The 25,239-nt window shown below is 40.9% G+C and overlaps 2 protein-coding genes across 4 annotated transcripts in view; both read right to left on the reverse strand.

Moving 5' to 3' along the window:
• COPG2 (COPI coat complex subunit gamma 2) overlaps positions 1-6,412 on the reverse strand; it is a 132,274-nt gene extending 125,862 nt beyond the window's left edge. The window contains exons 1-4 of one of the 3 annotated variants that reach the window (XM_068549460.1): positions 6,291-6,412; positions 5,068-5,120; positions 4,428-4,508; positions 980-1,051 (exon numbers count right to left, since the gene is read on the reverse strand). In XM_068549460.1, coding sequence (XP_068405561.1) covers positions 980-1,051; positions 4,428-4,508; positions 5,068-5,120; positions 6,291-6,327 — 243 coding nt within the window. In that variant the 5' untranslated portion in view covers positions 6,328-6,412. Of the gene's footprint in view, positions 1-979; positions 1,052-4,427; positions 4,509-5,067; positions 5,121-5,927; positions 6,009-6,290 lie in introns of those variants that run through there. The other 2 variants (XM_068549461.1, XM_068549462.1) reach the window with 2 other exon arrangements.
• Positions 6,413-6,693: 281 nt separating this feature from the next.
• On the reverse strand, positions 6,694-21,100 carry TSGA13 (testis specific 13). The gene is made up of 7 exons (XM_068549823.1): positions 21,078-21,100; positions 18,609-18,687; positions 16,655-16,726; positions 15,566-15,772; positions 10,550-10,689; positions 9,852-9,979; positions 6,694-6,917 (listed from the first exon to the last, which is right to left on the reverse strand). Exons 1-7 carry the CDS (start codon positions 21,098-21,100, stop codon positions 6,694-6,696), a joined length of 873 nt encoding a protein of 290 aa, XP_068405924.1.
• Positions 21,101-25,239: the final 4,139 nt, after the last annotated feature.

Here is a 25,239-nt window from a genome sequence, read left to right on the forward strand (position 1 = left end):
CCATGATTGGCAAGGAGTGGGGCCCTGAAAATTGGAATGGGGACATATGGGCAGATTCTGATGAAGCGAAGTACCTTGAACCTCTAAATTCCTCCAAGCCTCCTGGGCAAGTAGAAGCAGTCCTTCATACCCTGTCTGAGGAAATTAGGCTCCATTTGCCTGAAGAATGTGCACTGACTTTCCCTGAGATAGTTGCCTTACATGGGACACTGATGTTCCTGAGGACCTAATCCCCAAACTGCTCACTATCTAGACACATAACCAGACTCAAATCCTATAAAGTCCTCAGGGTCAGGCACAAAATGTGGCCTGTGATGATATGCAATACATACCAAAAGAACTGTACAATTTGGCCAATTTATGTTAACAGAAAGCTGGGAAATACAGATCCCACAATCCCCTTCTCTGATGGTTCTGAGTCAGAGCTGGGCAAAAAGGAAGTATGTGCCACATTTGGAAGACAGAAGTGAAGCAGACATTATGCTTGAAAGTCAGGGTGGTCGAAGGTAATGACAGACAGATGCAGGGGTGCTGGCAGCTTTAGTTTGTCCTCACTCTTCTTTTTCCCTACTCCATGTCCTCTTCCCCACTCTGCATCCAGCTCTTCTTCTCATCTGCCAACAGCAACCCCAGGCCCACCAGAAACTTGACTAAGAACTTAGAGATGTGATAGGTATGTCCTCTGACTTCTATACCAGTCCACCTTCGCAGTGTCACGCCAGAAGCTGGATATTAGCAGTTTTTATGACAGCATGGTAGATCTGTGAGTGAACAGCTTTAAACTATATACTTTCATTCTTTCATTTTCATGTCCTTTAATGAACATTTATAAATTTTATGAAGAGAAAATTTTTAAGTAATTTTAAACATTTCAAGCAACTTTCCCTAATTTGGAGCACTCTAAGTTCCCCCAAGGAAAACTGATAAAAGGAGCTTTTTATAGCCTAAAAGAATTTAAAATAAAAATAAAAAGACTTACATCATTAGATTGAAACAATCGAGTCATTGCAAAGAAGGCTTCTGTGGCTTCCGTAGTTCCAAAGTGTTCACCCTAAGTAATTTAAATTAAGTTTAAATTAAAACAATTTCTTAAACTCAAAAAAAATTAAGGATTTTCCATTTATTTCTGCAAAGATCTTTTAGAACTCAGGAAAAACTCTCTGTATAAACATTGTGCCTCTTTGCTATTTTTCTGGCTTTTAATTTATAAACCTACATAGCCATTTATCCATTCCTTATTTAAAACAATTCATTATCATACACCATGCTTTTATGAAAGTTCTAGAACAGTGGTATCTAACTTTTTAGCAGGAACTATTTTAAATTCCCTGAAGAATTGTGATTTACAAGGAGATAGAAAATGATAGTAAGTTGACTTCCTAATCAGAACAGGATGTTATTGTTACATTGCCTAAGAGCAGAGATCATACCTTCTACATTTCTATAATCCAATGCCTGACATATCATAGGAGCATAATAAATATTAAACTGTAAAGAACTATCTATTAGGAATCCCAGAAAACATGGCAAAAAGGGACCAACCAAAAGGGCAGGAATCAGATTAGTTATATAAAAGTAAGGCTTATAGGGCTGCTAATATATCTCAAGACACTGGCTCAAGCCCCTAAAAACATGCTTTGGATCAGAACTTCAACATGCTTAATAAATCATCGGAGGATCTTCCCAAAATGCAGATTTTGATTCAGTGGCTCTGGTGTGAACCCTAAAATTCTCCATTTCTAATTGGCTCCCAGTGATGTGAATGCTGCTGATCTGGGAACCACGTGTTTTTGAGTAGCGAGGTGTTAGATAACCTGTTGGGTTGGCCAAAAAGTTCGTTTGGGTTTTTCTGTAAGATGTAACAGAAAAACCCAAACAAACTTTTTGGCCAACCCAATATTTTATTAATAGTCAAAACACTGCAGACCACAGACCACCTGAAACATTACCATTTCAATATTTAACTTCTTCATTAAAAGCAATCCTATATAATATGTTAGGCTCAATCACTTTTCAGGGCTTCAGCTCTCATAAAAAATATAGCTAGATAACTAGTCAATCTATTTGTCAAAGGTATAAGAATAAACAAATTTTGATGAAAAACCCTGAAAGTTTAGGATGAAAGACAAAGTATAAGAGTTTACAATTACTTAAGTCAGAGTACCCAGCTTGCTCATCAGCAACAGATTTCCCTTACTTTCTTTCATATTTAGAGAATATACAGATGCCCATCTACTTGTCAGTCATACTAGTACAGTAAATCCTAAGTCCCTACTTTTTGACTTGAAACTCAGAGAATATACGGATATGTCAACTCTAGTAGAAACTTAGAAGTATTTTTCCATAAAGCACTACCAAGAACTAGGCAAAAGATAAAGCTAAAGTTCCCAAATCTGTTCACCTAGTTGACCGTGTTTATCAGGCTGTGTGGGTAACATCCTTATCAAGATAATTATACGTTTAAACATGAGTTGCCCATAAAAGCAGTATCGGTCAATATAAAAATATATGCTACTCTGAACCAACTTTAACTACTCAAAATTCTGTTTACAGACTGGAGTTCCCCAACTTGGACACAATGCATGCTATGAAAAGTTAAATCAAACTGACTTTGCATTAAATGTTTCTAATATAATACCACACAAGGATATATGTTTGTGAATAGATATATTTTATTTAAAAGCATGTTCTTGTTGCTCTGCCTCCATTTGCAAGCTACAAAGCTTCATGTCTCTGGATGAGGTCTTCAGTCATGAAACATAGTAAAAATATTCTCATGGAATTCAAATTGGAAACCACAGTCTTCTTAGCACCATATGTAAACCACCTGAGGTAGGGTGTGGGTGTGTGTGTGTGGGTGTGTGTGTGTGTGTGTGTGAATCTAAGAAACAGACTCACATTTTCTAAAGCCCTAGACTAAAAATCATGAGATTTTTCAGTCTGAAGCAAAAAAACCAAAAAAACACACAAGAAACAAACAAACAAATAAATAAATAAAACCACACACAAGAAAAAAAAATTAAATAAGTAACGATAACAGCAAGTGGGGGACTTCCCTGGTGGTGCAGTGGTTAAGAATCCACCTGCCAATAGAGGGGACACGGGTTCGATCCCTGGTCCGGGAAGATCCCACATGCCGCGGAGCAACTAAGCACCACAACTACTGAGCCTGCACTCTAGAGCCCGTGCACCACAACTACTGAGCTGGCACACCGCAACTACTGAAGCCTGCGCGCCTGGAGCCTGTGTTCCTCAACAAGAGAAGCCACGACAATGAGAAGCCCGCACACCACAACGAAGAGTAGCCCTCGCTCGCTGCAACTAGAGAAAGCCTGTGCACTGCAACGAAGACCCAATGCAGACAGGAATTAATTAATTAATTTAAAAAGAAAAAAAAAAGCGCAAGTGGGATCTATGTTTCATGAGTGCAAATATTTTTGTTGGTTTTGTCTGCTACGTCCCCAGTGCCTAAAACAGTGCATAGAATGCAGCAGGTATGTGATAAATATATATGCTAAATGACCAAATGAAAACTATTCCTGAATGTTTACTATGTATCCAGGACTATTCTCAGTGCTTCACATTTATTCTATCATTTAATCATTATAACTTTATAAAACAGGTATTATCATAATCCCCATTTACAGAAAAAGACATTAAGGCACAAAACAGTTAAGCGCAGAATCATACTGCTAGTGGTGGAGTAGGGAAAATAAATACAGGCATACCTTGCAGATACTGTGGGTTCAGTTCCAGACCACAGCAATAAAGTGAATACTGCAATAAAGCACGTCACAGGAATTTTTTGGTTTCCCAGTGCATATAAAAGTTATGTTTACACTATACTGTAGTCTATTCTGTGCAATAGCATTACGTCGAAAAAAAACAATGTACCTACCTTAAAAATACTTTACCGCTAAAAAAATGCTAACCATCATCTAACAATGCAGGGTTGCCACAAACCTTCAATTTGTAAAAAAAATCCAATAAAGTATAATAAAATAAGGTATGCCTGTATAAAATTTGAATGTTAAAATCAAAGCTTTAAAATATTAATATAATATACTCCCTCCAAAAGGATAAAATATCTATCTGGAATTTGTCTAAGATTTTGCAATATATTTTTATTTTCTGAACATATCTAAACAACATGTTTTAATATTAACTAATACTTGTTAAATTCAAATCAACGTTGAGATCCTACTATGCGCTTAGCTGATTTGGTACCTCATGAATAAAAAAGAAGTGTCTGTCATACTCCTCATCCTCAAGAAATTTTACATATTATTATGTTAATCGAACACTGTAAATTTTAGAATTAAGTGAATTTTTAAAAAATAAATAATTACACTTGCCAGAAAGTACTTCACTGCATGTTATATATTTCTATTCCAGGACACAAATCTGAGGAAATCAAAATAATTTACCTGGTTCAATAAGTAAAGAATCTTTGTAAGAATATGCAAACATCTTCTTGGATTGATGGGCGTTTCATTGAATATACGAGCCTGTGGAAACAAAAAACACTGCTATATATATTTTCTATCTTTGCTATCACAGATTACAGAAAATCAACTTAATAAAGACTATTATACATTTTAATCACAGTATCCAAATAATGTTGCTTACAGTTTTCAACTTATTATGGTATATAATAAATTATTAGATGTGGCCTAGGTTTTCCATTCTACACTCACTCCCTTAGGTCTGCTACTTCAACTTGTGGGCTTTATCTATTAAGTAAGAATCACAATATTTATCTACATCATTTGAATACAATAAGCTTAATATCTATAACTTCCTTCAATAACCTTGCACTAAACACCTCCTTTGGTGTTTTATTTAAAATTCTCAGCATGTGACAGAGTCTACATATTCTTGCATTTCTATAAGCTCTAGACTCTCCTATGACAAGTAATCCCTCTTCTTTTTCTCTCAAGTATATATTCTCTGAACTCAGCTACATTCCTTAATTCTTATTTTGGATCAGAGCATTCCGGGGCTCTCTGTCCCCCATTCTAAAATGGAATAGAAAAGAAAAAAACACACTATACTTCCAAGCCATACCTCCTGTAAGACAGCACTCTTCTCCAGATGCCGAAAAGGATTGGAGCCACTACCTATGTTATGGGGGAAAAAAAATGTCTTTAATAGCTGTCCTACACAAACTTACTTTCTACAGAAGGGTATTGAATGCTTGGGAAATCTCACCCAAGTGAGGTGACCACTTGGATTTCACAGTGATAATCATTACTAATATGCATACAAACTGATTAAAATCCTTCTGATTCTGACACTAGCTCTGTCTGCTATCCTGTAAGATCCTGTACTTCTCTTTTGCAGAAACCCTGCCTGAAATGAGTGTATTCTTTCCCTGCCTTCTTTTTATATGAATGTTAGAAATATCTGTCATGTCCATACAACTAAAATTAATGAGACTGTGGTAGGGTCCTTTGGATTTCCCTAAAGGAAAGCACTATTTTATGTGTTTCTAACATTTACTGTGAGGAGTTTTACCAGAGAATTAGATACATGTCAAGCTGGAAGGGGCCATAGAGGTTTACTAACCCAACCCTCCACCACACTTTTTGAGAGCAGCTATCAATCACTGAGGGTTTTGGGGGGGGGGTTTTTTGTTTGTTTTTGTTTTTTGAGGTGACTTGGCATCTTCCTCATTTACTCTGGACCAAAGACGGATATCAAGATGCAACTCACTTTTGGATGCTTGAGTATTAAACGAGCTAGGTACCACGGAGCAGGCTTGCCCGCACGGAAGCGGACAAAGCAGAGGTCCCCAGGGAGATTGCAAGGTACAGACACCACAAAGTTCACAAACACACTCAGTCCCGTCAATCCCAGACCCACCATGGGCCTTGCACTACCAGCACACCACCCCACCCCGCCTCTCGCAAGCGCACACTCACTACCTCCGCCACCTGCCATGGGCCGGACTCTGGTGGGCAGCCCACCCCCGGCGAACTGGAGCACGTGGCTCCGCGGAGCTGCGCCGGAGGGGGCTGGGGGCGGGGCCGCCGAGCAGCCCGAGGCTGCGTGCGAGCTCCCGGGCGCTCGCGCGCGACCTGAGGGGAGGCTCCGGCGCCCGGGGGAGGGGCTAGGGGCAGGCCCCCGGCTGGAGCGGAGTGGGTCGGAGGAGGGGCTGGGCTCCAACTCCGGCCCTCCGGAACACCGGCGCCCACGCCCCCAGGTCCGCAGTTCCCGAGAGCAGGTGGCGGCAGGCAGGGGAAGGGGACCCCGCGGCTGAGGGTGGGCGTCAGACGCCCCGCGCGTACCAGACTCCTCGTCCTTCTTGTCGAATTTTTTAATCATCTTGGACGACTTCCCAGCGCCCAGACCCACCGCCACCGTCCCAGGCGCCGCAGCCAGCAAGCGGAAGAAGCTGCAGGAAGGCCGACCCCGTGCTCTGGCGCCGGTTGGGCCGCGGTCCCGTCACTCGGAGAGAAGGCCCGCCCTCCCCAGCAGTCGCCGGCCGCTCTCAACCCCAGGGGACGTGGCCACTCCCTCTCCTCCTCCCCAAGCCGGGCGGAGGCGGGGCCAAGGGTGGGCTCCCCGGGGCCGCGTCCCCGCCCCTACGGTGACAGGTCGCAGCAGGGGGCTCACCAGGCCCACCCTGCAAGCGACCCGGCAGCCCACGCCCGGAGAGGGCAGAATGAGATTTTATTTGGTTGGCGCGCCCTAAATGGCGACTTCTCCAGGCCCCTCAGTCTCTGGAGATGAGGCGAGGGGCATGTAGGGTTTGCTTTCATCGTTTTTTATAATCCACTGCTGGGCCCTTCCGTTGCGGAACGCGCTCTCTCCTGGCGCGGTTCTGGTGGGCTTCTCTTCCAGGAGTGATGAAAGGGTTAATGGTTCCCAAATCATCTGGGAAGTTGGCAGGTCGTTCCCTGACTTCTTGGAGACTGCAACAAAGCACAGGGCACCTTCGTGAATGTGGATTTCCAGAGGGTCTAGGACACTTAATGTGAGACGTAAAAAGAGACCCGCTCGGAGAGCCAAGAAAGCTGGTCTTTACTCTGAGCAAGAGGATAAGTTTTGGACCACGGACTACCATTCCAACCTTCTTTATAATTCTTCCCTTCATCAACACCCACCAGTTTAGGGTCTTCCCTATTTAATCCCACCCATTTCAAACGATTCCATCTGTGGCCATTTTGACTCTTACATAACGCTTAACTAAGTGAAGGTACTTTCACTTGTATATTCATATTCCTCTTAGCCTTTTCAGTTCTCCTGTCTGAGAGTGTAACTAAGAAACTGTTTCTACCTTTGGCTTTACTGTCATCACTTTTTCCAGGTTCTCTTTCAACTTCTGCCCTTCTTGGACGCCTCCGTTGTGGGCTCTTCTTGCTCCCATCCCTCCCCCGCCCCCATTTTGAAGCATTATGCCTTGTAAATATCCCTTAAATTTGTTTTCTTATTCCTACTGCTGTCACCTTAATTCAGGTCCTATCTGATTGTTTCTTGGACAGCCGCCTAACCAGCCTTCATGGCCCCCATCCAAGCAATTCTCTATGTAATCTTTCTTTATTTGGATGCCTGGTAAACATGGAAAATTATTGATGGAAGGAGGAGTTGCTAGGTTCTCTTTTACTTGAAGTAGAGACACTGTTTCAACTTCACAGTAGATTGTCTTTGTTTAGGAAAAGCACAATAATGGGCCCTTTAGATACATAAGTAAATATCCACTCATTTTTCTTGAGGGAAACTGTAAAGTCACCATAATTCTAATAAATGATGCAGACTGAGATGTTAAGTGTTCTGTTTAGAAATGTAAACTGGGATACCTTAGCAGAATCATGCCCTTGAAAAATCAGAGAAATTCTAAACCAGGTTAGATTCTAGACTGGAGAAATTCCTCCTTCCAATATAGATTTAAGCTGAACTGCTGATATCCTGCATATGGTATCATTTAAGATTTAACTCTGACTAAATGTACTATTATGTATACTAAGTGTACTATTATGTTTGCCTTATCTGGCTTATAAAGCTCAAAGCTTGCTTTCCATGTGGAGTTTCCCTTGAAGGAAATAGATGTTCCTACTTATTTATTCTGGGGGCTGAAAATAAACAGGCTTAGGGGAAGGAGCTACCTTTTCCCCTTCCTTGGGCCAAGGGTATTGGGAGCCTAGGCAGAGACAGTGCTGGTAAGCCAAGAGACTCCCAAGAATGGATAATGTGCTGGGGGCCTGTTGGGAAGTATGAAGGGACTGAGGGGGGGTTGAGGCTGAGCCTAAGAGTGTCCCCTTTTAAAGCAAGATAAATGATTCTCTGCCATCCTTTAATTTTTCTTCACATCTATGAAGTGTTATTTAATATCACAGCTTGGTTTTAGCTGTATATGGGGAGTTCAGAGAGGCAGGAGGGATGTCAGGTGGGGTGGCAGATAGGTACAGAAGGAGCAGAAACACTTGAAGAAGCCAGGTAAGGGATGGTATGATATGACCTCATACCTCTGGAACTGTGACTGTTTGAGCTGAGGATGGCTGGCGATCACTAGGATAGCCTTGTAGAACAGGGAAGCATACCTTAGGGAGTTCCAGAAACTGCTTGAGGAGAGCAGTCCCGTAGGAGAAATGAACCTTATCTTGGAGCCATAGGCTGGTGAAGTCTGGGGACCCATCGATTATACTTCTAATACACAAATGTGTGTTCAGTGCTCTGAAATTTTTCAGTGGGTCCCAACTGCCTGCTGGATAAAACCTAAGCCCTTATTTATACAAATATACAAAGCCCTTCATGACCTGGCCCATCCATCTGTCTTACATATGGAAAGTGTTATTATTATTGGTGCTTGATAAATATACAACACTAGTAAGTGCCCCATAAATGTTGCTAAATGAATGACAATTTGTGAGGAGCATTTTTGTTGTACCCCTTCCTTACAACCTTATCCCAAACCTCTTCCACGCCATGTCCTGCCTCAACCCCAAAGAGACTCATGGACCTCTGAGACTCATAGCTTATCCTTTGGCCCTTCTAGAACAGTTTTCCTCGAAGTGTGATATGCATACCACTGGGTAGTTTTAGGTGATACATAGATAAACATTTTAAATTTTAATTATTATGGGACTTCCCTGGTGGCGCAATGGTTGAGAATCCGCCTGCCAAATCAGGGGACATGGGTTCGATCCCTGGTCTAGGAAGATCCCACATGCCGCGGAGCAACTAAGCCCGTGTGCCACAACTACTGAGCCTGTGCTCTAGAGCCTGCAAGCCACAACTACTGAGCCCTCATGCCACAACTACTGAAGCTCGCGCGCCTAGAGCCCGTGCTCCGCGACAAGAGAAGCCACCGCAAGGAGAAGCCCTCACACCGCAACGAAGAGTAGCCCCCGCTCGCCGCAACTAGTGAAAGCCCGCACTCAGCAACGAAGCCACTACACAGCCAAAATAAATTAATTTTTAAAATGTAATTATTATGAATTTGATTAAATGTTTGAGAGAAATGTATAAGAGAAAAAAACCCCATGTGATTAATATATCAAACCCATGATGTCAATGATATAGTATTAATTAGGACAAAAAAAATAATTTGAAAGAAAAACATTAAGTAAATAACAGGGCAAATAACACATTGACCAAAACTAGTAAAGTGGTAGGTGATGTAGTTTGGAAAACACTATGCTAGAGCTTTCTTGAAATGTGAGGATTTAAACAGGGTGGAAAGCCTAGCACCACTTGGGCCTCTATCAGTTCTTGGCTTCCATGCTAAAAGGAAAACTAGCCTCCAGAACCTCCAAGAGAGATTTGCCCTTATCTCTCGTCCCCATAGTTTGTCCCTCTTGCCCACATCTCCATCCCATAAACCATTGTTTTGATAGAGACGACCTTACCGTCACTCCTCAGATCTCTTTTACAGACTGGAGCAAAGTTGAGCTGAGGGTACATTTTTTTCTGTTTTCTCAAAGCATAGACCTTTGAATACTTCCCTTCACTCTTGAAATCCTTGTCCGTGGAAAACCTTAACAAAGAAAGTTCATTTAGTAGATCCTAGGGTGAGGGATTAATGGAACCACTCACTGCATTCTCAGATTCTGGGGGAGAAGAAAGGACAGTAGGATTTGAAGGTGTTCATTGGTACAGAGTGGGAGTATTGTGCAGTGGAAGGGATGCTTCTGGAACCTAGCATTGTAAACCTATAAAGGAACTCCAGAATCTCCTCTCTCCTCTCCAAACAAGATATAAGCTGCTCCTATAACCAGTTTCAAATCAAATCTCATACATAGCAAATTGTTCCTATGTCACAACCCTTAACAGGCACTGAGGGAAATTATTTTTTGTTGCTTCCTCAAAGCATAGACCTTTGAATACTTCTCTTCACTCTTGAAAATCATTCTTGTGAAAAACCTTAGTTTTGCATTACTGTTTCTCTGTTGCTAAGGTAGAAGTGTGGTTGGGGATCATGTAGGGAAGCTGTCCTATTATTATACAGTTGTCCGCATTCTGTACAACCGAAAAGTGTTTGTTAAATCATATTGAAAAGAGATAGTGACACGAATAAGGAAAAGGTAAGAAAGAGCCAGGACTTCACCTAAACCATTGTTCTCTCTTGGATTTAGGGTCCTCCAACAGTGTCACAGGGAAGACTGGTTTCAGCCCCGATCTTAACTTTTTTTTCTGAGACATCAGAGGTAGGAAGAAGTTCTCAGTGGGCTTGTGCTGATGACTTTCCTGCAGCAAAGGGAAGAAGAGTAACTGAGGGAGTTAGCTAAGTCCCCTGGACTTACTGACCTAAGCTCCTTGACTAAGCTCCAGTTCCCCTAAAATCATGCAGCAAAACCTGCCGAAGAGGGAAGTAGGGATGCAGAAACCCAAAGAAGAGAAAACATTTCCCTGAGTGGGCTAATACCTGTCCATTTCACAGCCAGATGATTTGTCCAAAGTTAGGTCAGTTTCCTAAGTAATCAATTAAGCTTGCCTACTAGCCCTTTGTAGTAAATGGCAGAAAAATTTCCCAGGTTTTGAGAAGGATTCAATTAGTGAATTGCTTAGGAAACCAAACATTTGGTAATAAGTTGGGAAATAGATCCACGGGATTCTACCCACCTTTCTTGGAGATGGCTGTCTCATTCACATCCCATTCTCTGTCTGCAGTGAAAAGGCCACAGAATGGGATGTTTTGTGAGGTAATAATTTCGTCATTATTAAAGTCATAGAATCGAAGACTTTCAGAAAGGATCTGAAAGGCCATCAAGTCTAACCATTCATCTGACACTCTTATTCCCTCCATAGTAACACTATCAAGTGGTCAATCTTCCTATATCTAAAAACCCAGCCTACTTAATCTTTGATCAGCTGATTGCTATCCCCTGTAACTTCTACCCTACAGTCCAAACGGAATAAATCTAGTGTCTCTTCCACAGAATCCTTAAAGAATTTGAAGAAATCTATCACGTTCCTCCTGAGCGCCCTCTCTCTTCCAGGCTCAACATTGCCAACATTTTGAACTTTTTTTTTTCATATGACATGGCTTTGGGTTCACTGTTCTCCTGATTTCTCTCATTTTAACTCATTTGAGAAAGTTACAACTTATGTTTACACATTATATTTATAATTATAATTATATTTACATGTGTGGCAATCTGAAAGGAAAACAATATGCTAGGTGTAGCAACTGCAGGACACATCCTATTAAAGTCTCTATTCAAATGTCATTGCTGCTTCTGAGAGCCTTCCCTAACTACACTATCTAAAATCACCGCTCCCACCCATCACTCTCCATTCCCTTATCCTGCTTTTTGGGCACTTATCACATTATACATTATCCGTGTGATTGTTGGCTTGCTTATGGTCTTCTACCTCACTGGAATTAAACTTTGACTTAGTCACTGATAGATCCTTACTACCCCATAACGTTGCCTGGTACATAGTAAGTGCTCAATAAATATTTCTTGAATGAATAAAAGAATGACAATTAATGAATGAATAACCAAACTAATTAATTGACCCATACTGAACGTTTTTGCTCAGAATTTTCAAACCTCTTTTTTAAAAATGCTTACTGCTGAACCAAGTCTTTTCAATTCTGTACTCATTCTCTTTAAAGTATTCCAGTTTTTTTTTTAAAAGTCTTCCAGTTTTGAGGAACAGGAATTCATTTAAGTTACCTCAATTAATAGGGGTTTTACGGTAGCAGCATGTGTGCCTAGGACCTAAGACACAACTAATAATCTGGCCACAAAAGAGCAGAAACCTTAGCAGAGCTAGACCTTAGAGCAGAAAAACAAAAATAAAAAACTTATCTGGAATCCAAGGCAGCACTATCTAGGACCACTACTGCATGAGCTTGTCTATCTTGTCTCATATCATTTAGCATCTTGTCATTAACACGCTTCCTACTTTCTCCCTGTCTGCTTCCTTCTGTCTCTAGTGTTCATTCCTTACCTTTACCCTGCATATCTTTTTTTCTACCCACAGCTTCTGCTTATTCATTTCTACTTCAAGCTGCCCCTACCTTCTTCCTCATGGTTTGACTTTTTTATGGCCTTCCTCTGCATGCCCTTTCAGGTTTTATTCCCACAGCCTCAATCTTTTCCTTTCCCAATTCAGATGCCTGGAAGCAAGAATATGATTAGCTCAGGGATTTCGGTTGTTGATAAGTTACAAAACCAAGCAGGACCCTGTGGGGCTCCTGGGCACAGAAGCCTTTCTGTCCCCCGTTTCTTGTTCGTAGAGAATGGACTCCAGCCTCCATGACCTTCCTTGAGTTCCAAAGGGAAGATTCGAACAGTCGCTAATCAAGGGAGGAGCAGGCAAGAAACCACCTGAGACGAGATTAAAGGGACCAGAGAAGCTCATCAAGACCACCTGAGACGAGATTAAAGGAGCGCAGGCCCTGCACACACCCTAATCTTATCAGTAACCTTTGAACCATTACTGTAAAACTCCTCATCAAATCCTCCCAGGTTGGAACATAGTTTTTCAGGGCAGGAGCCCACTGTGTCTCCCTTTGCCTGGCAAAGCAATAAAGCTATTCTTTTCCACTTCACCCAAAACTCTGTCTCCGAGATTTAATTCAGTGCTGGTGGTACAGAGGCCAACATTTTGGCATCAGTTAGTTGGTTTTGGTTTTGGTTTGGTTTTTGGTTTTTGTTTGTTTAGTTTGACTTGGGGGTACCGATCTACACCACAGGTCACTAACCAGCCTATGAATTTTGCTTCACTGGATCAGGTGGCCTTCTCTGGTCCTAGGTAGGCATAGAGAATTGAGTCTAGTTATTCAAAATAGGACCTCTTGGGGCATCCTATTCTTCACAAACTGTGGTAGGGCCATGTCACTTAGAAGGGGCTGTGAGTATAACAATCACTGTGATAGACATGTCTGGTCCATTCTTCAATTTGATTGCTGGTACCCACACTCTTTTTTTTTTTTTTTTTTTTTTTTTAAGAAATTCACGTTCTTTTATTTATTTATTTATTTATTTATGACTGTGTTGAGTCTTCGTTTCTGTGCGAGGGCTTTCTCTAGTTGTGGCAAGTGGGGACCACTCTTCATCGCGGTGCGCGGGCCTCTCACCATCGCGGCCCCTCTTGCTGCGGAGCACAGGCTCCAGACGCGCAGGCTCAGTAATTGTGGCTCACGGGCCCAGTTGCTCCGTGGCATGTGGGATCTTCCCAGACCAGGGCTCGAACCCGTGTCCCCTGCATTGGCAGGCAGATTCTCAACCACTGCGCCACCAGGGAAGCCCCCACACTCTTCTTATACACATGTCTGGGTGTAGCAAAAGAATGCTTCTTTTGTTCATAATCTTAGGCTCACAAAAGATTGTAACATTTGTATAGTAAGAGGAAGGGATGCAGCATGAATATTAAAGAGGCATTCTAGATATTGGGCATTTCCATCTTCTTGGACTTTTTCCAGATAGCCCCATAAAATTACCATGCTGCCAGTCTTTGACAATCAGAGCCTTAATACTGTCTATTAATACAATTTGGCTGGTACCACAATTTACTCATGAATATGATCAGGTCCCACATGTGACCTGGAAGGCTCACAAAGTGCCAGCTGTTGGAAGAAAGCTCTTCTTGCACCAAGGTTACATGATAGTCTTGTATTTCCTTCTCTACCTTGAGCAAGGCAACCCTGGCTTGACATTTGTTCCTCTCAGTGTATATTATCCACTACCATGAGAAACAACCACTGAGGTTATGTTCAAATGGCACAAATTCTGAGACCCAAGAAACCATAGGCAATGAATTCATTAGCTCCTTTGTCAGCATATACCATTGGATATTAGCATTTTATCATCCATTTGGAAAGGAATCTCTCTCACTGCCATCCATCTAGCAGCTAAGGAAATACTAATTCCATATTGACCACATTTTATTATAACAGTCTGTCTTGGATAATTCCACTCCCAGCATCAAATTTCTGTAATAATTAGATTTTTTTAATTTGCACTTTCACTTATTTAATTTCTTCTTGTTATATTAGGCCCACTCTTAAGGCTGTCAAGATCTTTTTTAGATCATATGCTTAAATATCTCTCAATTGATTTTCTTCATTTCCTCTGTTATTGATTTATTCAGTTCTTCAGCATCTCTCACTTTGACAATTGTAGTAACAATATAACTAATCTTACTGATTTTTTTCTCTTCCACAACTAATACACCTTTCTCTCAACTTCCAAAAAAGGTCTTCTAAAATGCAAATTTGATTTTACCTTTTATCTCCTGCCATTTACTCTCTTACATCCCCCTAAATGCATCTCACTTTCTCATGTCTGTATGCCTTTGCCCTTCCCACTGATTGGAATATTCTCCTTTTTTTTTTGGACAGGGGTCACCTCTTCTGTAAAACCTCCTTGATTACTTCCTTTCCTCCAACAAAGATACGTTCTCTACTGTATATTAGTGTACCTTGTATATTCTTTTATTAGTCATATATCCTGGTATATAATAATTACTTTTTATATCTCATTTATTGATCTGTCTCTCCTGTTAGACTCCAAGTTCCTTCAAGATAGAAACTGTCCTGTAATCATCTTTATATTTTAGTTCTTAGCTTACTGTATGTCCAGCAATTGTTTATTGAATTGAATTTGAACTTCTCTAGTGTATAACAAAGTCCCAAACATCTGGCTGCTGTGATAGTAAATTTTCTCTTCTCCCCTTCTGACACCCAAGAGCAGTGGGTATAGAGCATAACCCTTTACCCCTTTCCCAATCTGATATTCGTTTCTGTTCCTTGTTCGTCATTTCCTGATTTATCTGTTGCTACTTCATACTCAACTAGAAAGCCAGTGGCTAGTTTACCCTTTGTTAATTACAAACTAAATATCTTTGACCAAGGAGGAACAATTTTGAATTAAGACCCTCTTTTCTCTGTGTAATAAAGTTTCATGACCGAAGTTTGTACAACTCTGATTCTGAGTATTTCCCAGGCTCTCGGATTCTATTTGGTGAAGCATATGGCAAAGAATAAGAAGGAAGAGGTTGGGTCCTGAGTACCATCCTCCATGTTAGGTTAGCTCCCTTCTTCAAGCTAACTCCTAATTCTTCAAGATCCTTACTCAGGGTACCAGGAAACTTCCCCAGGTGCCATTACCTTGAGCAGTAACTCACTGGAAAAGTATTTTGATGTCATGTCCTTTCCTTGATGGTCGATTGGGCAGGGAAGTGGGTTGTTGGTCATAATCAGTAAGGTCTTATCCTGATCATACTCTGTTACTTTCAATGTGAAGCTTTGAATTTTCCTGTTTCGAGCCAGGAATTTATGCAGTGCAGTGGGCTTCAAAGGCTCATAGTACTGGGCCTGAGCAGACAGAAAGATTTCCAGAGAGACAAAGGGATTAGGTCAAGAGCAGATTAACAAATCAGTTGGCTAATCTTTTGCCTCTAAGGGGTAGGGACAGAAGCTGGACAGGGGCTGGGTTTAATAGAAAATGTCTGAAGCTCTCTGTCCCTTTCTTCTCTCAGAGCTTTTCCCTGCAAACAGACCAAGGGGCTGGGGAAATGAGATGGAAAAGTTTCCACATTGAAAAGAGCGAGATGACTTAATTCTTGTGAAAAAGTTGTGCCCAACATTGTGCCCAACAAAATAGGGCAAGCAGAAGTTTCTATGTTCAACCTAAACGGCCTTCTCTACAACTCACTCTGAGGCAGAGGGAAGAAACTCCCAGGAACCAAATCTCCTAGTTCAGAGAGTCCTGAGGGGGCCAACACAGCCCTTATCTGCATCTTCCCACCCACCAACGTTTCTCCACAGGCACAACCACATTAATATGCAGAATAAGCACAAAGTTAAAAAAAGGAAAAGCAGTCACAAAAGACAGCATGTCACTTAAGATGTAGTGGGGGAAGGGGCATGCCCACTAAACTTGCCTTTCCATCAGTAGGAGGAAGGCAGAGGATGGGAGAGGGAGAGAACAGAATACTTCCTGATTCGAAATATGTTTTCTCAATTAAAAAAAAAAATATATCAGCTGCAGGGACCACCTTCTTCCCAGTCCCGCCCTCCTCCCTCACCACCATTCCCAACAGTGTCCTGAGACAGCTCTGCTTCCCTGTCCTAGGAGGACGCACAGTCACAGAAGCTGGTGGCACTTGGAGGCACTTGGGATACTCTGCAGTGGGCCTCGGCACCGCAGCTGAAACTTGCTCTTGGAGATCTTGGGGGAATGCTTTTATCACCTACCAAATTTGGATGGACTGTGTAATGGTGAAGGTTCTCTAGAACAAATTTTGATTGCCCGACTGCATCAAAAATCTAGAGACAATAATCAAAATTAGTGTTTCAAGTTGTACCTATTCTAAACAATATTCCATTCCTTACCTCATCTTAGTCTGGCTAAAATCTGGTCTCTAACTTAAATTAAGTGAGAAGAACTCCATGCTCTGCACCCTGGGTTTCTGGAATGAGAGCCATAGCATGGAGAGCTAGGTTCTAAGGCATCCTGACAGGGTAGCTTGTACATGGAAATGTGGACCAGCTTTGTGAAATGTTAGGAGCTGTTAGGAAGTGAAGGGGTGAAATAGACAAGGGCAGCATCAAAGTTTAGACCGGGACAAATCACCCCTAGAGCTCACACCTCTTTCTTCTGCCTTTTCCATCTCTATAGAAGGGAAATCAGGTGAAAAACAAAACAAAACATGCAGAATCAGGTGAAAAACAAAACAAAACAACCTTTAAGGAGAAAAGCAAGTTACGGAAGGGCAATAACTTCAGGGTTGTCAGTGAAAGGAAGCCTGGAGGATAGCTGCTTTCGGGGCTGGGGGCGGCACACAGGAAGGGAGAAACAATGGTGCAGTCTGCATTTTTGAATATTTCTGTGATATATGATTCTTCCAGAAATGTGGCAAAAAGTAATTGAATTTTGGTAACCCTTCTGTCTACCACTTTGTATTTTTCTGCTGGTGGTGGTGCTGGTGATTGGTGGATTGCTTGAGTGCCGTGTCTGGTGGTAGAGTTGCTGGGCCTCCTCCATCTCCTTCTGCTGACCCCCCAACCCCCCGGGCTGTTGCCTGGCCTCTAAGCTTAGCCCTAGGTTATCTAAGGATAAATCAAAGGGACAAGAACACAAGGAGATAAAAGCTCTGAGTTACCTCCTTCAGGCTTGGCCTAATCAGGAATCAGATAAAGAGCACAGTCCTGTATGTGGATGAGCATTTCTAAAGGTTGCCATGCCCCCAGGGAGGTGATATAGTAAGCTGGGATTCAGAAGAAAGGGAACTCACACTGAACAGGTGAATACAGCAAGAAGGTGAATGGAGAAGAGGGAGATAGTAAGAGTGGGACAGAACTGTGTGATGAGGGGAGGAAAATGCCAGGAGTTGGCAATTTCCAGGGCTTGGAGGAGGACTAGCAGAGATATGCCATACATTCTTTTAGGAATGGTGGGATGAAATAGGGAACAAATCCAAAGATGCAATGATTTAATTTCTGTTACCTTTTGTAAAACTGAAGTCCCTTTGTTCAAAACAAAAATACATTTGAAAAACCTGCTTCACAGATATGACATATATATTTAGAATCACAGACGTCTCGGAAAAATTTATTTGGGAGAAGATGTGAAGACTTTTCCTTTATAGTTGTTTTTTTTTTAATTAAGTTTTTGGGGAAAGTCTCTGGGAAAAATGTTTTTACTCCCAAATTTTTCTAAGGTATTGCATCTTGTTTCCAAATTAGTCTCCAGTAGTTGACTAAATCCGTAAGAGTGTCCAAATTGGAGTATGTTTTTAGCTTTATGTTGAATTGCACTATCTCTGGCTGATGAAATAAAAGTTGACCTGGAAAATTCACTTGAATATGATAAACCTTGGGAAGCAACCAAGCTATCCAAAGGAGTTTTGTTGCAAGAAGTGACCACAAAATCAAGTTTAAGTCAGGGTTTAACACTCACTCATGCCCTAAAATAGATTTCTGGTCCCTGGGTTTTGAGCCCTGATTCTTTGCTGATATGTTCCTGTCTCTTCCCTTTTCTATGTCTCTGTTCCTCTTTCATAAAATTAGATAAATTAATGTTGCTTTCTATATAAATCTTGACCCCTTTTTGCTTTTCAACAGGAAGTTTGTGAGACCCAGCTTATAAAGCAGTCTACGCAATTCCAAAGAAAGATTATAAGTGAACATTGCTAATGCTCTTTCTTACCTCATCACTATCAACAATTGTTTCTTTCTCAAATTTAACTGGGCTAGTTCTTGAAGTCTTTGATTTGCCATACTGAAACCTGAAAAAGAGGCAGAATATCGAATTATTTTTTTCTTACTCAGAGTCTTGGTCTTCTACATGTTCTCAACCTCCCTCAAGGAAGTTTGGGGACATGACTTAGAAGAGCCCAATTTGGGTGATCACTAATTGCATATGTATGGGTAGTAAAGAACAGGACTCATTATTCAGCCCGTATCCTGGACTCTTCAGTTTGAAGAGTTAATCAAGTGGGACCTCTTGAAGACATGGTGACAACTGATAAGTTGATTTCTTCTAAAATAGGGGTTTTAAGAAATGCAAATTAAAACCACAATAAGCTATCACCTCACACCTGTCAGAATGGCTATTATCAAAAAGAACACAAATAACAATTATTGCAGAGGATGTGGAAAAAAGGGAGCCCTCATACACTGTGGGGATGTAAATTGGTGCAGCCACTATGGAAAACAGTATGGAGGTTCCTAAAAAAAAACTAAAAATGGAACTACCATGAGACCCAGCAATTCCACTCCTGGGTATATATCCAAAAAAAACCTGAAGATACTAATTCAAAAAGATACATGTACCCTAATATTCATAGCAGCATTATTTACAATTGCCAAGATATGGAAGCAACCTAAGGGTCCATCAACAGACGAATGGATAAAGAAGATGTGGTATGTATGTACAATGGAATACTACTCAGCCATAAAAAGAATGAAATTTTGCCATTTGCGACAACATGTATGGTCTTGGAGAGTATTATGCTAAGTGAAGTAAGTCAGGCAGAGAAAGGCAAATATTATATGATATCACTTATATGTGGAATCTAAAAAATAAAACAAACTAGGGAATATAACAAAAAAGAAACAGACTCACAGATACAGTGAACAAAAAATAGTGGTCACCAGTGGGGAGTGGGAAGGGGGGAGGGGCAAGATAGGAGTAGGGGATTAAGAGGTACGAACTACTATGTATAAGATAAATAAGCTACAAGGATATATTGTACAACACAGGGAATATAGCTAATATTCTACAATAACTTTAAATGGAATATAACATTTAAAAATTGTGAATCACCATGTTGTACACCTGCAACTTATATAATATTGTACATCAACTATACATCAGTTTAAAAAAAAATATAGGGGTTTTAGACCACTCAAGGAACTGGTCTAGTAGACTGCTTAAGCAAATTCTTTTGGGCAACTGGACAATCATAATACCCTTAAAGACCACCTACTGTTTTGAATGTCTACCTGCATACTCTTCTCCACATGGAAACAGCTCTGCCCTTGCCAACAATTAGCCAATGATTCCATGAGAAGGGATACAGTTAGTGGAACTTCACAACTAAATTTCCAGTTCTTAATGACCATGCTTGGATTACTGGTTCCCTCATGTACCTAACCACATCTAAGTTTCCCTACCTAGAATTAAGGTAATAAAAACAATCATCAGTGGCAAATATTCTCATAATCTAAACTTTCATTTACTTTCCCATCTCCCTCTCCACCAGATACCAGTTCCCTTTGGGGAAAAAGGGCAAAAGTTGCAATATTTAGTAACAAAGTATTTTGGATTCCTTGACCAATTCTTACTAAACCTATTTACTGTCCTAACATAGCGAAAGATGCTCATCAGTAAGATTGGGTTACTTAAAATAAATAGCCTGCTTTCTCTTTGGAGGTTAAACTAGCTCAAATTAAGTAGGATCCTGGAACTACCTCAACTAAACCTCTCTCCTTTAAAAATGAGGGTGGCAGAGTAAAGACCAAAATAAGAAAAGTAGAAATAGCCAAGCTATGTAGTTGATAGGTCAACGGGCTATAGCATGGTACAAATAATCCCAAATCCAGGATCAAATCCCATCCAAGGATGGCTCACTTCCATCTATTGCTGGCCACCAGCTGCATCATTAACTCGGGCCAGAGGTCTTAAAAATAGTCCCCAGGAGAGAGGGTGACACATTGTGGGTAGACCAAAATAAATTCATCTCCACTTAACATCGTAGAGTTGGTGCCCTTTTGATGTGTCCTATTACCTTAAGTTATCTAATAATCAACACTATATTATAAGCTTTATTGTAGCACTTTTCAAAATGATTCTTTGGTATCTAAGAGGCAGCACAGGATCCCAGATACTCTTGTTCAAGGCCAATTTAAGGCATAGAACTGCATGAAAAATGCTTCTTCAGCCCAGCAGTGTCCATCTTCGACAGCCCGGCACTTTTCTTTTGGTAAAGCTACTCTAGTTGCTGTATGAAGCACAGATCAAGATCTGATTTTTGATCCAAGGACAGTAAGTCAATTAAAATGTTTTTAATGAGTGTCTACTCTGTGACTAGTACTGTTCAGAGTGATATGGACTACAAAATGAGTCTGTATAAGAAGGTATTCATAACTTAGTTGGGCAAACAAGACTACACACTTGGCCTGTCTCCTTTGGCCCATTACTGTTCAGTGCTAAGTGGGCCAACCCAAGGCAAATATTCACCCAGAGGCCAAACTCAGTGCCTCTAAATAGTCCACGTTCTGCAGGGGTTCAGTTCAATCCAAACATTCTTTTCTTAGCACATTCTGTGTGCTCAGCCCCATTCTTGATCCTGTGTGGGAAACAAGAGGAGACTTATTGATGCTGTTGTGAAGGCAGAAAATGCACAAGACATGATGATCCTTGCCCTCAAGAACTTAAGTTTAGTTGGTAAATGTGGGGAGGGAAGAGAAAGTGATTGTTAAATGTGAAACAATAATGACAAATACATGATAACATATTAGGTAAGTCAATTCATTTCTTGGGGCCTCAATTTCCTCATCTGTAAAAATAGAGTTAACCAAATGATTTAAAGGTAACATTCTAATTCCACGACAGTGGTGAGATTTACCTATATAAAGACCTGAAATAAAATTAATTCACGTGTCAGTTATGGGAGAAATTTGGAGGAGTAGCCATCCTTTAATGTATACCTCCCCTCTCAATACAATCATACTTTTCCAGATATTAGTCCTGACTGGAAGGTTATTTTGTTTTTGTTTTTTTGCTGTTGTTGTTTGAAGTGGTAAGACATAAAAGTGGGGGGGTAGGATGAGATCAAATTATGGGGGCCCTGACAATTAAGTAGAGCTTTGATAAGGCCTATTAGCCCAAGTTCCTATAAAGCCTATGGGTTTGGAGGAAAGATCTATATTAATGTTAATAGTTTTGATAGGTGATTGCTCAGGGTTTATGTCTAGTTTGATTGTCTAGACACAAACGCTAAATATGACTATCTAGAGTTTATCACTAGACTGAGTTAACCTCTGAAACTTCCCTTCAAGGGAAATAGACTAATAAGCTTTTCACCCTTTTCTCACCTTTAGTTTTTCTGGAATTGTGAGTCCAGCTCACGTGTATATTGAAACTAAAATAAGTAGGAGCCAACAGATTGGGGGATATAAGGCTTGTGCTGCTTGTCTGCAACCCAGGGTGGGGAAAAACATCACACAAACACAAAAACTACATCTAAAATAAGAATAAAAAGATGGAGTGTACAATACCTTGAAGGACATTAGGAAAGCTTAGTTCAGGGAAGAAGGGGAAATTCCTTGACATGGAAACTGTCCGTTTTGAAAATATTCTAGAGGAGACACAGGGAATTTGTGATGAAAAGGCAATCTAGAATGCTGAGGTGTTCTATGTTGGAGTCAGAGAATGAAAAGTCCAAAGATTTTAAACAAAATCTGCTACAATCTGCTCCAGTTTGTTTTTCTAACCTGTGACTCCCCAACATACACACACACTGACCCTTTCACTGTATCTTTTTGAAAAAAATTTATTGAAGTATAGTTGATTCACAATGTTGTGTTAATTTCTGCGGTACAGCAAAGTGATTCAGTTTACATATATATATATATATATATATATATATATATATACACACACACACATTCTTTTTCATATTCTTTTCCATTATGGTTTATCACAGGGTATTGAACATAGTTCCCTGTGCTATACAGTAAGGATATATTTTCACTATCTTAATCAACCTCTGCCTTAGCCAATGTTTTTACCCTGTTCCTCAGACATAGTGAACATTTATTTCTCTTATTCTCCAAACTTAAAACTCTCTCCCCAACCTCTTCAAACCATTTGAGTCTTCTTTACTTATGTTACTGCTTAGGCCTTTCTTCTTCAGGGAAGACTTTCCACATCAATCTAATCCCAAATTCTAGCCTGCAGGTACTGTTTCTTTGTGCATGCAATTATATAGTAAATTGTTATTCTATGTATACTTTTCTTATATGCAGGTTGTTTGCTCCCTAGGCAGTAAGCTCCTTGAAAGTGAAATATGAATTATATATATATTATGTTTGTTCCACCCACAGTGCTTTATACATTAGGCATTCAAAATCAAGATTTGTTTATTTCAATATATTTGCCAAACATCTATGACATGTTAGGCACTGTCGTAGGTAATGGGAACCAAATATAAATTAGATGTAGTCTTCGACCTCAAGGAGCTCACAGTTTAACCTAGAAGACAGACCAGGAAAGAGTGGAATGCAACACGTTGCAATGGGCATGTTAGAGAGAAGTTCAGGATGCTAGCGGAGTAGAGAGGAAGAGCACTTAACCTGGATGAGAAGAGACAGGGAGAGGTTTGGAACTAATCCCTAAAGTGAGCCTGGAAAGATGAGTATGAGTCAACCAGGTGAAAAGAAGAGGAAATGGGCATTTGAGAAAGAGGGAGCAACACGAGCAAAAACATGAGCATAGAGTAAAGTATGTCTTGTTTAGGAGCATTGCCAGTAACCACAGTATGCCTGGAACATAAGATTTAATGAAGGGACTTCCCTGGTGGCGCAGTGGTTAAGAATCCGCCTGCCAGTGCAGGGGACATGGGTTCGAGTCCAGGAAGATCCCACATGTCGTGGAGCAACAAAGCCCGAGCGCCACCACTACTGAGCCTGCGCCCTAGAGCGTGCGAGCCACAAACTGAGCCTGCGTGCCACAGCTACTGAAGCCCACGTGCCTAGAGCCCGTGCTCCGCAACAAGAGAAGCCACCGCAATGAGGAGCACGTGCACCGCAACCAAGAGTAACCCCCACTCGCCTCAACTAGAGAAAGTCCGCGCAGCAACGAAGACTCAACGCAGCCATAATTAATTAATTAATTAATTTTTAAAAAAAGATTTAATGAAACGGTAGCAAGGGATGAGACTAGCGAGGAAGCCAGGGTCTAAATCCTAGAGTGAAGTCCCTAGAAGAAGCTTGTAGGTTATTACATGAATAATGAAGCACTATGGAGGGATGTTAAGTAGGGATACTTTGAACAGTATATATTTTTAAAATACAAAAATGGTGGCCATGTGAACTATAGATTGGAAAGATGCAGGGGCATTTGAGAAAGCTAGTTAGTACTGAGGAAGGGTTGAGAAGGGTCTATGGCAATTTTTGCCACTCACCCCTGTTTCCTAGCCCTGGATGACTTATTCAAAGATGGCCAACCAGATTCTCTCTACTAGGAACGTGAAAGTTTGATAAAGACAGAGAGATGAAAGATGACTGTAGCTGAGTTACCTTACCCAGTGTCCCAGACAGAAAGTTTGAGCTCCACCTGCTAAGGTCCCCAGAAACGCCTCAGATCTAGTCTTACTTGAAGCATGGTTATTCAGTTTTCCCTCCAATTCTGTGAGCTTTCCCAATGTCTTTTCAAATAAATACCCCTTTTTTGCTTAAATTAGTCAGTTTGTTTCTGTTGTTTGCAACCAAAAAAGCCTGAACTGATATAAGTTCTAAAATAAGGTAGTGGCAATGAAGAAGGATAAAAGAAGGAGATCTGAAAGATGTTAGAAAGGTGGGATTAATAAGACTTGGTAACCAGTTGGATCCATGGGCTCATGAATATTATAGTCACATTTCTAGCTCGGTTACCTGAGTGAATGTGGGTGCAATTTACTAAAATGTAGCATAAAGAAGATGGAGTCAGTTGATGAATTTTGGTTTTGGTCCACTGAGTATGAGATGCAGGCGGGGACAGTGTCGAGTAAATGGCTTAAAATATGCTTTTGGGAAAGAATTACACATTTGGGAATCAGCATCAAGTATATATGCTAGTTGAAACTATTGGAGTCAATGAGCTTAAGCAGGAGAAACGGTGGGCTGAAAAGACACTAAGGCACAGGACAGAGCCTCAGATAAAGCAAACACTAAAAGAAGAACATCATGAGTGGATGGTGTAAAGAATGCCAAAAAGGAGTGGCCAGAGGTCGGAGAACCAGGAGAAAGGAGCCCCAGAAATCACGGGAAGAGATGAGAAAAGAGAGGAGAGCCTCTACCTTAAAGCATCTAAACTGCAACTTTTGAAGGTACAGAAAACGATTAAAAACTCACAAAAAGTAACAAAGCTTAATAAACAAGCCCATGCTACCAATTATAAGGCAGATAAATCAGATTTTTAAAAATCTGCTAGGCTTGAGTTCATGGCAAAGCCAGGATTTGCTTGAACAGAGACCATCTGAGAGAAGATAATGTGAATGTATTATACATTCTCCCCTGACTGTCTTCTTTCCAAACACAGGAGCTGCATCCACCAAAACTCAGGTTGGTCATCC

This window comes from Eschrichtius robustus, chromosome 8, assembly GCF_028021215.1.
Source record: "Eschrichtius robustus isolate mEscRob2 chromosome 8, mEscRob2.pri, whole genome shotgun sequence".
NCBI classification, from domain to species: domain Eukaryota; kingdom Metazoa; phylum Chordata; class Mammalia; order Artiodactyla; family Eschrichtiidae; genus Eschrichtius; species Eschrichtius robustus.